The sequence below is a fragment of the Eleutherodactylus coqui genome, chromosome 13 (genome assembly GCF_035609145.1).
Source record: "Eleutherodactylus coqui strain aEleCoq1 chromosome 13, aEleCoq1.hap1, whole genome shotgun sequence".
Taxonomy (NCBI): Eukaryota; Metazoa; Chordata; class Amphibia; order Anura; family Eleutherodactylidae; genus Eleutherodactylus; species Eleutherodactylus coqui.
This window is the reverse complement of record NC_089849.1, coordinates 15,224,365-15,240,873: the sequence shown is the minus strand read 5'-3', so window position 1 is coordinate 15,240,873 and position 16,509 is coordinate 15,224,365. Positions and strand designations below refer to the sequence as shown.

At 47.2% G+C, this 16,509-nt stretch overlaps 1 protein-coding gene and 1 long non-coding RNA gene across 3 annotated transcripts in view; both read right to left on the bottom strand.

Moving 5' to 3' along the window:
- LOC136588046 (uncharacterized) lies at positions 1 to 6,265 on the bottom strand. The gene is made up of 2 exons (XR_010787533.1): positions 3,594 to 6,265; positions 1 to 141 (listed from the first exon to the last, which is right to left on the bottom strand). It is a non-coding gene; the product is annotated as an uncharacterized lncRNA (long non-coding RNA).
- Positions 6,266 to 6,307: 42 nt separating this feature from the next.
- The window catches only part of OSBPL2 (oxysterol binding protein like 2), an 87,205-nt gene continuing 77,003 nt past the window's right edge, over positions 6,308 to 16,509 (bottom strand). For both annotated transcript variants that reach the window (XM_066586942.1, XM_066586941.1), the window contains exons 8-14: positions 15,531 to 15,638; positions 15,276 to 15,365; positions 14,491 to 14,614; positions 13,943 to 14,071; positions 12,882 to 13,005; positions 12,708 to 12,798; positions 6,308 to 8,078 (exon numbers count right to left, since the gene is read on the bottom strand). In XM_066586942.1, coding sequence (XP_066443039.1) covers positions 7,976 to 8,078; positions 12,708 to 12,798; positions 12,882 to 13,005; positions 13,943 to 14,071; positions 14,491 to 14,614; positions 15,276 to 15,365; positions 15,531 to 15,638 — 769 coding nt within the window. In that variant the 3' untranslated portion in view covers positions 6,308 to 7,975. The remainder of the gene's footprint in view (positions 8,079 to 12,707; positions 12,799 to 12,881; positions 13,006 to 13,942; positions 14,072 to 14,490; positions 14,615 to 15,275; positions 15,366 to 15,530; positions 15,639 to 16,509) is intronic.

The window sequence follows — 16,509 nt, the reverse complement described above, 5'->3', positions numbered from 1 at the left end:
TTCCACAAAGGTTTGTTTATTGTGATCTGCGTTCTATACATCAACAGGTAGTGGAGCGCATGGAGGACGAGGCTCACAGTAGCTGATGGTGGTCTGGGGGATGTGATGGTACAGAGGATCTACAGTTTACATCAGGTCTGCCTAAAATACAGAAAAATTAATAAAAGCTACAAAAATGTACGATACTGTAATATTGGTGGGATCAGGTAGACAATGGGGACGGTCTAGTGATAAAGTGCGTCATTTGGGGGGGAAATCTCTCACACATTGTATCTACAAACCTACGCAAAATGTTGGGCAGGTCTGTACAGGCTTCATTTCCATGTTCACATCCAAAGCTGCATTCAGAATATTGCTGGTTTCCAGGTATCCTGAAATCCGATGACAGACCTCCCGCATACGGCAGAGCCACATGGCATTGCTCCGAGTCTGTGCTTGAGCCATAAGCACTACATGTGCCACTGGAGGATGCCTCCGTACAGCGCCAGTATTATGGATTACTCTCCCTAAGCAATGCTACTGTGGGTGCCATACTATGGCTGGGTACACCCTGGAAGTTTACGGAGTCCTAATATGGCAGAAAGCTTGGAAGCTACAATTTTCGATGCAACCACTTCTGAGCACGCTCAGTGCTGCTGACCGGCCAGAACAGATCAATGAAGAGAAGGGACGTGGGGCGTGAAGTAGTAGCAGTCTCACCCAAGCCTAGATGTCTCTAGGAGAGCCCAATAAAACTACACGGTAGATAGGGGGCCTTGTTACGGATTTTGCATTGGAGTCCAGGAGCTTAAAGTAACACCCCATTATTACACTTGCCCTCTAAGTCCCAGTAACAGATGTTCTTGGGCCGGAATGGCAACGCTCTTTGCTCCTCAGCCATATTAGGTAACACAAGTCTTTCTCCAACAGCTGGCGACCGAAAACAGGTCAACATTAACCTGCAGCTGTTGGAAAACTACAGCTGTCAGGGCTGAAGGTCGGTATGATGAGAGTTGTAGTCCTGCAGCAGGCAGAGGGTCACAGGTTGCAGACTACTGCAATAAGCCACAGATGACATTGATAGACTTTTGTGCAAAGACATCCGCGGCTTCTTGGCCTTATCTGATGGAAGGAGCACGGCCGCTGCAGGATGTGCGTCTTGTGCGTCTAACCAAGGTCTGCTCTGTGCTTTTGGCAGGTTTTACTGCTAATCTGAAACTCCTGACGGGGGCGCTGCTGCGGTTTCTTCCAGCAGCACATCAGGTGGTCTTCTCAGCCTCGAGCCCCGCCATATTTTTGCAGTTTGCGCATTCAGAAGCTGACACGACGCCCACATCGCCCCGCTAATTGTAGCACTCATTTGTCATATAGCGGATTAAGGCTTGTTAATTAACCTCAGTTGTTTACCATAGTCAGCGAGTGGTCCACTTGGATTTGCCTTACCGTTTCTACGAAGTGGAGGTGGCAACCAATATGGCTGCCGTATTATATCCCACTGTGGCTGGAATCATCCAGCTTTACCCATAGCCCGATAGGCAGATAAGCCTACTGCAGTAGGGACAGGTCGCCCACAAACTTCTGACCAGGCTAGTCAGATGTACCAATAGAAGCCTCTGATATAAAGTGGCTGAACAGTTTTTTTTTTGTTTTTTTTTAAAGGAGTTGTCCACTTTAGACAAAACCTTTTTCTTTGGACAACCCCTTTAAGATCTTACCTTAAAACGGACTCTCCAGTCCCAAAGATTTCTGCAGCACTTCTCCGACTACCTCATCGACTAATGATGCATACTAATGCAGTGTGCAAGACACTACACGCTGCTTTGATTGGCTAGTGTTGTCCATGTGAGCAACCCTGGCCAGTCAGAGCAGCAAGGAGTGTCTTAGACTACTGCTGTATACTAATTCAGTGTGCATGAAGTAGTCAGAGAAGCGCTGTGGCCATCTTTGTTGGTCCAAGACCTGAGGGACGCTTTAAATCGGTTCTCCAAGGAGGGGGAAAGTTACCTGGACCAGTAGTGTCATTATCTGCACTTCCGGCTCAGTGCCGATAGCAGGTCATGTGATGGACCCCTTCTGTGCCTAGGACGGGACCTCCGAGTCTGGCATTTGGGCTCATTGTAATTGCAACAATATGCTGTGATAGACAAGCGCTGATCAATAAGATCGGCACTCGTCTACCCAGCCTTTACATGAGCCCACAGTTCTTTTTCTCCTGCAGCGATAATAGGAGCAGCTGATGACCATTTGCTCATTCGTTCAGCTGATCAGGTGCAGCTTTACACAGGCCAACAAGGGTTCCTACGAATGTTCCCACCCAATTGTCAGCCTGTATAAAACAGCCTTTCCTTATTAAAATGAGTTACCAAGTCAGCCTCTGAGATGGGGCCATACTACTGACCCAGGTCATGGTATATAGGTTCTGACACAGCCGGCTGGGTTACAGGGGTTGTCCGAGTTGTAGCTCCTCTGTAAAACCCCATTCCCCAACATAATAAATAGGCATAAACTCACCTCTCGTGGCCTCCCACTGTGTCCTATGCCGCCGCTCCAGGTCTCCCCCTAAACCGGCTGGTGCAGCCTGTAAATATGACATCAGAGGGAAGTCACAGGGAATGCAGCCAATGACAGGGCTCAGCACTCGATAGCTGAGCTCTGTCATTGGCTGCAGTGTCTGGGACGTCCAGAAAACTGGGCGGGTCTGCAGCCTGTAAACAAACAAGGGATTGGAGGACCGAGCAAATGACCATTCATTATGTTAGTACATGAAAAATTGGGTTTTACAGTGGAACTACAACTCTGACAACTTTTTCCCTTTTCATAGACAAACCCGGTATTAGTGTATCTTGACGCCACCAGAAGTACAGGTGGAGCCAAGCTACAAGCTGTTTGATGGGGTTGACGCCCCCACTTCCTAATTGGCTGCAGGGCATTGTCCCCTTTCTGTGGCTCACAGGTCCTGTTTTTTCCTAGCACTGACTGTAGCAGCCGAGCCAGCAGCCCCGCTCTCAGTGTCCCTGTCGGCCCTTTTTCTACGTATCATCTTTTGGTGCTGGCGCCGCCATCGCCTCCGCTGCGCTGGAGTGCAGCATAGTGACTCTCCGTGCCGACCCTTCCTCCACCTTTCCAGACTGTCAATGTAGGGGAGCTGCGGTAGGAATGCAAGTGCACAGGTGATTATAGCCGGTATAAGACACTACACCTTCCCTGATTAACCAGTGCTTTCCAAGTGATCAGTGCCATCCATTCAGATCCGCATGTAGTATCTTAGACTACCGATACATACTAATATACAGTCTGCACCAGGTATTCAGAGAAGCCGTGTGGCCATCTTTGCTTCTCCAAGCCCAGAGGTTCACTTTAAGCTGATCAAAGGGTGTCCCAATGCCAGATTTTACCAGTGATCCATAATGATCTGTTGAAGAACCTGGCAGCAAGTGCTCAATTTCCCTGCAGCAGCCCCACAGGAGAAATGAAGTATTACATGGTTTGTTTTCCTATATGTATACAATGATTAGAATTTGTCTTGCTGTGAGCAAACTTAAAGGGTAATCAAAAACTAGACAACTCCTTTAAATTCCAACTCCAGCAGTATACATGAAGTATATATAACCTACCTCTGCTGACTAGGTTTATGTCCTGACTCTATTCTCCCGGGCATCTGAGCTACCTTCCTGTCTGTTTGACACCGATTGAAGCTTATGTAGTGAAGCGATCAGAGGAAGTTCTAGCGGCTGTACATGAGACTGCCTTCCGATACTGCACAGACTTGGTAGTGGGAAACTAACAAGAAATAGCAGAGTTTCAGGATATAGATCTTGATTCCGCCATAGGTTTGCATTCAATTTAATATACAACACACAGCAAACATTACATGGCCATTAAATGATGTTCGGACACCAGACAAGATGGCGGTACATCATAATCACAACTATTTTTAATAAACCCATTTTAGACACATTATTATTCCTCCCCTCCCCCACCCACCCCTTACTATAAAATACCCCTCTGTAATTAAATCCATTGGCTTTACATTAAATATTGCTTCGTTATACAGCTGTTCTCTATATATAAACATATACGTATATAGGTATGTATGTACATACACACACATACAAGTATATACCTGTATGCACGATCTGCTCTCTTAAATATATATATTTGTTTTCAAACACGCACACGGACAGGGTGCTAACATAGTGGTTGTGATGTACACTGAACATTGCTGGCTGCATGACCTATGTACATATGCTGTATGCAATCCTTTAAAAAGCCGATACCAGATGTACCGGCCCAAATCCACATTGACAGAATTTTCCTATTTAGCGTTTTACGTTGTACAATCAGACGGAGAAACACATACAAATAAATGAGAAGTTCCCCTAAAATACAAAAATCCCCAATTTTATGAGTGTCAGGCCTTCTAGCCATTCCTGGGAAAGCTGGGTGATAACCAATATGGCTGCCGAAAGCGTGTCGGCCATCTTTTCTACAGTCCTGAATGTCAAAGCTGTCCGGATCTGTAGTGATGAAGGGAGCAGGAGATCTACGCCAGCACAACTAGGCAGATTTGCTATGCAGGGGATGGCATAGGGTTTGGCACCCAACTTACCCAAATTGTAAAAATGGCCACAGTGGTCGTCAGCTGTCCCAGAAATGGCCGGAGGGTAAAAACCTGACAGGAGGCGGCGATGAGGATTTTTAGGGATGGTTTTATTTTAGGGGAACGGTTCTTTACATCATGATTTTATAGAACGTCGTTGCTATTAGTCACAGTTTGCTCATTTCTCCTGATCCCTCTTGGCATTTGCTGGTAAGAAAATGGCCACAGAAATGCCAAGTCTCTTCCTTTACAAGTAGGCATCCAGAGTCCTGTCTGTTCTGAGCATTAGCCATGTGCAGGGTTAGTTTATGGCACGAGCCCAAAGTGCAATGGCTTGGTATTTGTCAGCAAGGGTTATTTTCTGGGCCCCAAGGGCATTGGCTATGTCCAGTGACTGGGCCTAATGGCATGGTTTGTCTTTCTTGCCACGGGCGCTATGGGCATGGGCCATTTCCTGTGTATTGGTCTCATGGGCATTGGGTGCTTTAGCAGCCCCACAGGCAGGGGTTATGTTGTAGAAACGGACCCACTGATCGTTCTACTCTTATACACAGATGACACTGTACTGGACTGCAGAGCCATGGTGTCTTATAGGCAGACACTGGAGCAGACCGCCGGGCACAGCCGGGCACATCCGCACATCAAGCTTCCATGGCCCTGAGCTGCAAATAAATGGCAACTTTTACAGCTAAAAACTGAATGTTCTTTCTCGGGTTGTCAGTGGGTGCGAGAACATTCACACACAAAGCCAGAACGAGAGGAACGGAGCAACGATGGAGCAGAGACAGCGGTGGGGATCAATATTCTTCTGAGTTCAGTTACACTGTTAACCAACATACTTTACTTATCCTGTTATGTCCTTTATTTGACTCCAGCAGCAGATTAGTGAGTGCAGCTCTGGGGTATCTGTGTACATACATTGCTTATCCTGAGTTCCATCCTATATTATACTCCAGAGCTGCCCTCACTATTCTGCTGGTGGAGTCACTGTGTACATACATTACTTATCCTGTACTGATCCTGAGTTACATCCTGTATTATACTGCAGAGCTGCACTCACTATTCTGCTGGTGGAGTCACTGTGTACATACATTACTTACCCTGTACCAATCCTGACTTACATCCTGTATTATACTCCAGAGCTGCACTCACTATTCTGCTGGTGGAGTCACTGTGTACATACATTACTTATCCTGTACTGATCCTAAGTTACATCCTGTATTATACTGCAGAGCTGCACTCACTATTCTGCTGGTGTAGTCACTGTGTACATACATTACTTATCCTGTACTGATCCTGAGTTACATCCTCCAGCGCTGCACTTATTGCATTCACTATTCTGAACACTTCACAGCTAAAATCAACCAGTACCACGGACACAGCATTGTACAGTCATCAGATGCAAGGGAAAACTAACTTCCCCTTGCATGACAGGAGCTTAAATAAACTGTTAGGGGTGTGGTGGCTGTTTCTGATAACAAGCAGAATAGTGAGTGCAGCTCTGGAGTATGTACTCCCTATTCTGGATAACTCAAGATTAGTACAGGATAAGTAATGCATGTACACAGTGACTCCACCAACAGAATAGTGAGTGCAGCTCTGGAGTATAATACAGGATGTAACTCAGGAGCAGTACAGGATAAGTAATGTATGTACACAGTGACTCCACCAGCAGAATAGTGAGTGCAGCTCTGGGGTATAATACAGGATGTAACTCAGGATCAGTACAGGATAAGTAATGTGTGTACACAGTGACTCCACCAGCAGAATACTGAGTGCAGCTCTGGAGTATAATACAGGATGGAACAGGATCAGTAATATATGTACAAGTTTTTAAGTGCATTAATTGTATATAAACTGTATTGTGCTCAGGGCTCTAAATACAAATTTACTTTTCCCATTAAAGGGGTGCTTTAGTAATAACAATGCTTGGCATACGTAGAGTGAGTTAGTGCACATGCTTACGTCAATGCAGGTGAGGAGGAGTGCGGTACGGAGGTAACATGCCAGCATGAGCCGACCACAAGGTAGGAAATAGTGGCTTGTAGGCACCGACTGAGTGTGGAAGTGGGGGGATTGCAAATAAGTCCTCACCCCTCATCGTCTGCTCTAACAGTGACCACAATGGCCGTCTAGATCAGTGTAAAACCAGAGAGCGTGAGAGACCCTCAAACTAAACTGCTAAATGTCTCGAGCAGCACTGCTCTCTAACTGAATGCCACCATCTAGGCACAATCATTACGCAGAACCAAACCTTTGGATATTGCGTGTGCGACAGGGACCGCATGTGACGTTGTTCACTATTAGGACTCATCCTCCTGATTGGATAGATGCGACACAATTAAGACAAACTGCAAAAAATTCTATCATCCGACACAGTACATTCATACGACCCAGAGGTGGCGCTGTGAGCTACTCAACTCCATATGATAAAACTTTTCTATTGATATCTGGAATAGCGCAGCTTCCAGATCGTGAGCGGGCTCTGCAATAGATCAGTCCGGATCCGAGAAATCACTTGTCCCTTTATGATCTGTACCCCAAAAACAGTAACCCAAATGACCAATACATAGAAAACGATAGGTCAGGAGGCAAAAGCTAATCTCCAAGGCTTGTGGATCCAGTCACCAATGATTACTAATTACTAAAACCCTCATTAAAGGGAGTGTCAGCGCCTAGGAGGCCCATAAGCTAAACGTATGGGTTCAGAGGAGTCTGGGGATTCATCACACTTACCTTCCCATCGTCCCAAGCTGACATTGCATGAACCCAGCGGACTACATAGGCGTGTGCATAGCATTAGAGAAGTAGTCCTCTTGTTCTATGTGCACCACAAGTAGTCGGCCGGTACATGCAGTGCCAGCTTTGACAGGGTACAGCGAGGGACCGGTGGGGAAGGTAAATGTAATAGATCCCCTAACTCAGCACATCCGCTCCTATGTGCCATTTAGCTTAGGAGGCTCGTAGAAGCCAAAAGGCCCCCTTTAGATTGATCCAGCGGTGTTACAGACCAGCGGCTGGGATAGTTGATGTGATTGACACGTGCTCACTAGTGACTAGTCATTAAAGTCAGACAAAGAAAAATGAAAGATTTGGGAAGCAACCGATCCCCCCCGATGCTTTGGGCTCCAACCTTGTGTGCGTCTGTATACGCTTCTGTTATCGTATCTACAGACCAACACATCCAGCCTTTATTTTTTGGCAACCAAAGTCGTTAAATAATGAATTCCCTGATTGCTGAACAAGAAGTTATCCTATAAAGAAAATAAAGAGGTGCTTATATATAAATATATATATATGTACACCCAGAGACACAGTTAGCGAGCGTCGGCTCCGGTGCAAAGGTTGATATGATGCCTAGGTCTGATGTAGAACAAGAAGTCCAGGGAGGGGGCATCAATAAATGTCAGGACAGTCCGTGAATTTTCTATCAAAGTATCCTCCGGTGAAGAGCCAGTCAGACGTCTTCGTGTGCTGGTTTGTCCCCTGCGTAAACCACCTAGAAGAGAAGAGACAGAGGTGAAACCTTCGGTCATGGTGGATATGGCCGTGCGGGGCTTTACACCGGCTGAGAATATCCCGATTCTCGTTTCCCTGTGCCGATGACGTCATCACTGTGGATCGTGCGGTTCTCGTGCGCTCGTCATATTCCTACATGAAAAGGCGAACAATCAATGTTTAATCTGCACAAGAAGCGCACGAGCGGCGCGGGTTTTTACCCCGGCTGAAAACTGAACAACGAGCGAGAACCTCGCGATTCTCGTTTGGCACGTGCCCAAGTTGAAACTGAATGGTTTGTGCAGTTTGGCTCGTTTGAATGATTTTCTGAACAAGAATCGTTCCGTCTAAACGGGGCTTAACCCTTTCCAGTCCAATGTCGGGCCTGCCCCGACATCATCATTTTCCTCCACAGCTCCGATGTCGGGGCAGGCCCGACACTGCAGTGCAGGAGTGGATCTGCACCCGATCGTCAGGCACATCGGGTGCAGATGTACTCCTGCACTGGTCGTCATCAAGGACCCCCGAGGAGAAGGCAGAAAGGGTTTTTAACCCTTTCTGCCCACTCCTTTACACATTACATAGCGCTCAATTAGCGCTATGTAATGCATAGATTCCGGCCGGCGATCATGTGACCGCCGGTGTTACCAGACCCCCGGCGGTCACATGAACGCCGAGCCGGGAGCCTGCACCGTGGAAGGACCTGCTTACCTGACCGGCGTCTTGTGCATTCTCCTTCTGTCTCCCGACCCGGCGATCATGTGACCGCCAGGTGTCACCTGACCCCAGCAGTCACATGATCGCCGAGCCGGGAGGCAGAAGGAGAATGCACAAGACGCCGGACAGGTCAACAGGTCCCTCCCTGCACCCTCCTGAACTCTGTCAGATCGGGAGGGTGCAGGGAAAATGTATTTTTTCTCACCCATTCTCCCAGCTCCAATTTATTTGGAGCTGGGGAGAATGGGTGAGAAAAAATAAATGGATTGGAAAGGGTTAAGATGTAGGAAGGATAGATTACGGAGAGTTATGAAGACAATGAGGAACGCAGAGTACTGTGGGTACAACTACTGCCACTAGGAGGCGAACACTAAGCAGAAAAGTGTTAGCTCCTCCTACTAGCTATATTCCCCCTGCAGGCACCAAGCCAACCGGTTTGTATGCAAGCATTAGGAGCAGCCAAGTAGGATACCAAAAAGAACAGTCAATATAACATAAAAAAAAACTATGCGACTGCAAAGAGAATGCTCAAATAAGGAGGAATATATGTGAAAGTACTAACAAGACCGGTTAGGTCGGCGCAGCGCGGCCAATCTGGGGTGATGAGGATTAGCGGGAGGCCTTTCATCTTGATCTTCTTGAGAAGTTGTGGGATTAGCAGGAAAGGGGAGAAAACATATGGAAACCGGAGGTCTGTCCATGGAATTACTAGTGAATCCGCTGCTTGAGTCTGTGGGTCTTAGAGGCCTGGCGATTGATTCTGGAAGCCATGAGGTCGACGTCCGGTTGACCCCACCTTTGACGAAGTGCTCAAAAGACTTTGGGATGTAGCTCCTACTCTCCTGAGTTGATTATTTCTCTACTGAGGAAGTCGGTTAGCCAATTGTCCACCTCTGATATGTGGACTGCCGAGTACACTGGCAAATCATCTTCTGCCCATGTCAAGATTTTCACTGGTTCTGTCATGACCTTCGTGCTGCGGGTCCCGCCTTGTTGGTTTATGTACCCGATGGCCGTTGTATTGTCGGTTTGGATCTGAACTGTGAGACCTGTTAGCTGGGGTGCGAAGTGATGAAGCGACGGGAGAATGGCCCAAAGTACACCGATCTGTTCCACTTTGAGAGAATTGCACACTGGAGGGGTTGAATGTGAAATTGACTAAAAAGAATCACCTCGAAGGAGGAGAACTTCAGTCCCAGCACATTTATGCAGTGATGAATGGTCCTGGGATTCGGAGTTTGCAGAGAGTACGTGCTTCTAAAGGAGAAGTAGTTTTGGCAGTGGAAGTAGTACACAGGCCTGAGACGTGTTGTAGGAGAAAGACCGAGCAAGTCCAGACATTGAGACGGTGTGAGGGAAGACTTGGAAAGGTCGATGATCCATCCAAACCTGGACATGGTGTCCAGAGTGATATGAAGACCAACCGGCGATGCATAAGCTAAAAGTCTGGCCATATTGGGGAAAGCTTTACATATAAACTTCCCCACCTGGGCTATCTGATGCACAAGATCTTCAATTTTTCCAGAAGAGAGACGGAAATAATTTTTGGGCATAGTTTTTTAGTCCATTCAGTAAAGACGAAAACTGGCCTGAGTGCTGACCCCACTGCCTCAAAGGACGTTTTGGGTAGCAACTCCATTTTCCTGTCACCGACGTCTTGACGTCTACCATAGGGACGGTGGTGTGTTTCGCCAAATAGAACAATGGAGGATCTACTACTGGTGAAGACGAACACTTTTTTTTTTTTTACCAAGTCTGGAAAAGTATACATGAGGTCCAGACGCTTAGGTTTAGTAAAGCGTTTCTTGCCAAGGCTCCATTCCCTGGTCAAGACATCGAACTCTGCATGAGGAGGGAATACCTTTGGAGAATGTCGGAACTAAAAAGTCGCGACCAACCTAGTAAGAGTGTGATCTGAAGGGTATCTCTTATGGCAAATATCCGGCTATCCACCATAGTGGAAAGTTTAGAGGCCCGTTCGTCATCCAGATAAGAATCAGAGGGGGACTTCAGCCTCTGACCGGCTACTGTATCTGGAGGGACGTTCTGAGAGTGCTTCATGAAGGGCTGGACAGTAAGATGATGCAGGGGATCTACATGATAACCTTGAGTTAAAACAGTCGAGTTCTGTGGTCTACCACAGGAAGGGTCCTGCGCAAAAGAATCTTCTCCATCTGACCCGTTTTGAAACGGCTGATTGGTCTTTCTAGTAGCGTGGTAGATGCCTCTTAAGGTCCAAGTCCGCCTGTGACAGGGAGCGTGCCCACTTCAGTTAGGCTGGACGGGAGGAGTACTTGGTTTTATGGCCGCCTGACGTGAGGGGATGCAATTAGAACAAAGCAGTTTGCAATGGCCGCTTGTAAATATAGTGTTGTAGCACAAAGCATGTGGCTCTGGCCAGCCCGTCTGGAGTCTTCTGCTATGGAGTCAGACATGGCGTTAAAACAGATGCCGGCAGTTTTTAATGGACTACTATATAGGCCAATACAAGTGTGGTACTGCAGGAAGGGCAACGGAGCAGGGGAGCTCTCCACCAGGCAGAGCTTATCAGTTCCGGAGCAGATCTAAAGAGCGATGGACTCAAGCATCCTTGTTGGGTGGTCTGCAGCTTTCTATAAGAAACTGAGCTTGAGGGACACAAAGAGGATGTGGGGGCGGGCATGGTTGGACGGCAACCCACTAGCAAATGGTAGCTTAGGAATGAAGGCACGTGAGCAGGGATTGGTGGAAAAGAGGGGAAGCCCTCCCTCCACATTGTGTGCACAGAATACCGTTGGCAGCGGCCTGAAAGTCTGGGGCTGAATATATGTCTCTGACCACTGGGGAAAGAAGAGGCCGGTGGTGTGCGCAGGAAGAAGCGTGTTGCGGTGCCCAACAGAAGCACCCGCCGGCCGTGCATAGAGTGCAGGCAGCACCACAACACTGGGTGCGAAGAAAAGTACGAGCCAACTCCTGCACCCAATGCTCTACAGCTGCATAGAGTGGAGGCCCGCAGAGACCAACAGCCATGGCCCCACGGCACAGATCCACTGCTGAAGCAGGCTTAGGCCACCACCCAGAAGGGAGCCTTCCGCTAACTGTAGGGGGCTGGAATGAATCCACTTCTCCCACAACCAACCCTAGGCCCCACAGAAACTGGGGACTCGCACCCCCTGAGGCAACATGCCAGCAGATACCGGCTGAGGACCCCACTGTGATGCAGGGGATAGTCCTGCAGCTTCTAACTGGCTTGTGTGTTCCCCTAGTGGAGAAGGTGTCCTTGTAGGATGAGGGTTGTAGTGGCCAGAAGGAGGAAAGGAGGGAGAGAGAAGGGAGAATGGTCAACTCTATATGCAGAGTAGATATTTACCGCTTACATGGATTCCAGCAGTGTATGCTCATGTATTCGCCTGCATTTAAGGAGGAAGGGAGCGCTGACGTGAGAGGGGTACACTGTAGCTGGCATTAATGCCTGGATGTGCCTCCTATCCTACCGAGGAAGGGGCAGGCAACAAAACAGTTAACTCCATCCTGCTCGTCCTCCTCGGTAAAGTAACAGCGAGAGTCCTATATCCCCTGAATCCAAGAGGTTGTTGAGGACGGTGTGTCTGGTGCGAGGCGTGAGTGCAAGTGATCTCTCCAGTAACATTAAGGCCGCCTGCAGACGGGCGGGTCGGATCCGGCGGCGAGCCCCGCCAGAAATAGGACATGCCACGGTTTGTTTGCCGCGTGACATTTCGCGCGGCCAAACCGCGGCTGTCTGCATAGGAGTGCGTATTGTAATGCACTCCTATGCAGGCTTTTAGTGGCGGAAATCCCGCCGCGGGATTTCTGCCCGTCTGCAGGCGGCCTTATGTAGCCATTTATAAACACACAACAAGTCGCAGTTTTATACAATTTAGAATGCTGTGCAAAACCCTCCCTGGCACAATACCTTGTCCTCCACTCCTCGTTGGTCTTTGCTCGCTCCCTTCGGGATGCCCTCTGCTTCTCTTCTAACCTTTCCTTCTCTTTACTGGCTTGATCTGAAAGACACACAGAGATTATCATAAGTTGACCAAAGCGACACCTGAAGGCAGGCGCACCAGGAAACCACCGCAACGCTTACCTAGATCTCCATTCTCCATATACCTGATGTCAGGTCTTAAACGACAGTCAGTGGGGGCCAACGTGGATTCCACGTCTTTGTCCAGCTCGTTGAGGGCCACAGCAAAGCTGGTGAAGTTATACATCTTCAGAGGTGAAAATCCAAATGTTAGAACACAAGAGCAACGATGAAAGATAAACGTTTGTGAGATGACAAGGAACTATGATACTTTATAACCAGGAGAAGCCCTCAAGATTCTTGTACTGGGATCCTGACGCTATGTTGGGGGAAGGAAACTAAAACCTGATATATGGCCAAATTAAAGTACTGATCCAGAGTTACAGGATACTCCAGAGCTGCACTCACTATTCTGCTAGTGGAGTCACTGTGTACATACATTACTTATCATGTACTGATCCTGAGTTACATCCTGTATTATACTGCAGAGCTGCACTCACTATTCTGCTGGTGGAGTCACTGTGTACATACATTACTTATCCTGTACTGATCTTCAGTTACATCCTGTATTATACTCCAGAGTTGCACTCATTATTCTGCTGGTGGAGTCACTGTGTACATACATTACTTACCCTGTACTGATCCTGAGTTACATCCTGTATTATACTCCAGAGCTGCACTCACTATTCTGCTGGTGGAGTCACTGTGTACATACATTACTTATCCTGTACTGATCCTCAGTTACATCCTGTATTATACTCCAGAGCTGCACTCACTATTCTGCTGGTGGAGTCACTGTGTACATACATTACTTATCCTGTACTGATCCTGAGTTCCATCCTGTATTATACTCCAGAGCTGCGCTCACTATTCTGCTGGTGGAGTCACTGTGTACATACATTACTTATCCTGTACTGATCCTTAGTTACATCCTGTATTATACTCCAGAGCTGCACTCACTATTCTGCTGGAGGAGTCACTGTGTACATACATTACTTATCCTGTACTGATCCTCAGTTACATCCTGTATTATCCTCCAGAGCTGAACTCACTATTCTCTTGGGTGAAGGGGAGAAACCTTGCCATTTTATAAATGACCCAGCATCTATGAACCTGGTGCTAACCTGAGAAGAGTTTGGGGGTCGACTGCTGATCCTCCAAAGCAGTTTGCTGCCGGCTATGACTTGCACAGTCTCTTGGACTTCAGGCATATCATCCGCTTCATCGCTCTCGGGGTTCACAGTTTCCTCATTCTGCCAACACAATGTAACAAATTTAAGAGAGTGAAGAAGGACATCATCTGGAGTCTTATGTTCTAATTTTGCTACAGCTCAGACCTTCTTCACCCTAGAGGACATCACTCTCAGCCTCGTACCCCTCAACTTACTTCTCCAGTAGGAACGAGTCCAGATAGCAGAGGCCTCTGAGCATCAAACTAGATGATACATTGCTTAAAAGGGGTTTTCTAGAACTAAAAATTGCTTCATAACAGCTCTGTCCTTCCTGGTTGCTGCTGCCCCGGACATGTGACTTCTGCAGCCAATCACTGGCAACAACAGTAACCTTCTATAGTCAGTGATTGGCTGCAGCAGTCACATGGCCTGGGCATCAGCAACCAAGAAGGACAGAGCTGTTGTGAAGCAATTCTAAGTCATAGGATATCCCCGCTCACCTGCTTATTCTTCTTCTGTTCGCCTCCTTTCTTCTCGGACTTCTTGTAGGCTTCATACGTCGCAGGATCTACGCTCCATAAACACTCCGTCCATTTCCCGTAGATCATACAAAGCTTCTTTTTACTGTGGGAGGAAAAAAATGTAGGCAAAATAGCAATCATAATTAATGAGTTGGTGCAAAAATCTGCACTTGGCTAGTGCTTTTTACACAGCAGTACATCTGTGCAAGCAGAGCTGCAGTGTAAAGTATGGAAGAGGGACAACGCTGGAGCCTGAACCTCAGATAAGATGGACAGTACATTAGACAATGTAGCCAAGGTGGAGTCATGCTTCACTGATGTTCCCTATTGGAGCCGAGCCGATCGCTCAGTACTCGGAGGCGAGAGGAGTGCCGTTATGTGCAGAGGCAAATCAGCTGCCGATCCGTATATACTGTGAATGGATCAGAGATAACTCGGTGGATCGCGGCTCTTAACCCTTCAAATGCTGTCCTTAGCTCCAACATCGGCATTTAAAAGTCCCAGTCAATCAGGATTTAAAGGTCCCAAATAGCCCTGGGTGCCATGGCAGTCTGGGGCCTTCCGAAGACCCTTGAGGGCTGCAGTGATCGTTTGCCTATTAGGGACGTGCCTGTAGCCTATCTTTAATAGGTAGCCTGCAAAAAACGAGCCCTCATGTAGATAGTGGGAATATGAGAACTGCAGAATGTGACCTGGACGCAGGCGCATCGATTACTCTTGGTCATTAAATAGTTAATCTGACCCTGCAGAGACTCAGCACTTACTTCTTATCCTGGATATAACCTTCTACTCTGTGCAGCTCCTTCCCAAACAGACCGCAGGGCTTGAAGTTTAGGACACACTTATCACCGGTGCTGGAATAAACCAAGACGAAAAGTATTAGCCATGCATACATGAGAAACAGCGCCACCCTTGTCTATGGGCCACGTCTGGTATTGCAGCTGAATGTCACTGAAAAAAGGCACACAAATGTATGTCCCCTTTTCAGATTACCCGTCTGCAGGGCTAGAGTGTGTTACCTGTGGTTTATGATCTCCACTACGCCGTACTGCTCTATCCACAGTTTTCCGATGATGACGTTGTGTACGCAGCAGGTGGGATTCGTCCATGTATAGACATCTTTGTGCCTGGAGAGGAGAAACAGTCATCAAGAGTCTAGATTATTCTCCGGGATTGGAGATTTTGGGGTGGGGGTGGGGGGGTTCTACTGAACTGAAAGCGGATCTCAGCTGCAGAGCTTCCATCAATATGATCTCATATAAACCATGTATCTAAGAATGAACTAGGCCATCAGGTACAGCACTGAGCATCAGAGAATGTGTCTCGATAAAAGACCACCTTAACCCTTTAACGCTTCTGGGCGTACATGCACGCCCTCCAGTGGCGGGGTTGTATGGAGCAGGAGTAGAAGCCAAAAATGACCCCCTCACAACAAGATGGCAAGATGTCGTTCAGCTGTCATGGCAGCCCAGGGCTGCAATGTATTTCTGCATCTTAGGATGGGCACGTGGCCTGTATTAATAGAATGCTGGAAGAATGTCATATATTGCAATACTGAAGTATTGCAGTATATGGCATGAGCAACTACATGATTGCAAGTTCAAGTCCCCTGTGGGGACCGAAACAAACAAAAAAAAGATATTAAAAAAATATGAAAAGAAAAATCTAGAACATATTTGGTACCGCCACGTCCATAAAAGTAAATTCAAAGTAACGCATTATTTATTCTGCTTGGTGAAAGTTGTCAGGATTAAAAAAAATAAATAAAAAATACTACAATGCCAGTCACCCTGCCAGGAAGGAAAAAATGGAATAAAAAGAAATAAAATCGAAAGTTATATGTACTGCAAAATGGTACCAATAGAAGCCACCGGTCGCCCTGCAATAAGTAAGTACCATAGAGAAGAATAAAGTTATGTCGGCCTGAAGATGGCGACAAACATTTTTTAAAGATATTTAAATTTTTTTAAAAGTAGTACAGAAAAAAACTAAATAAAT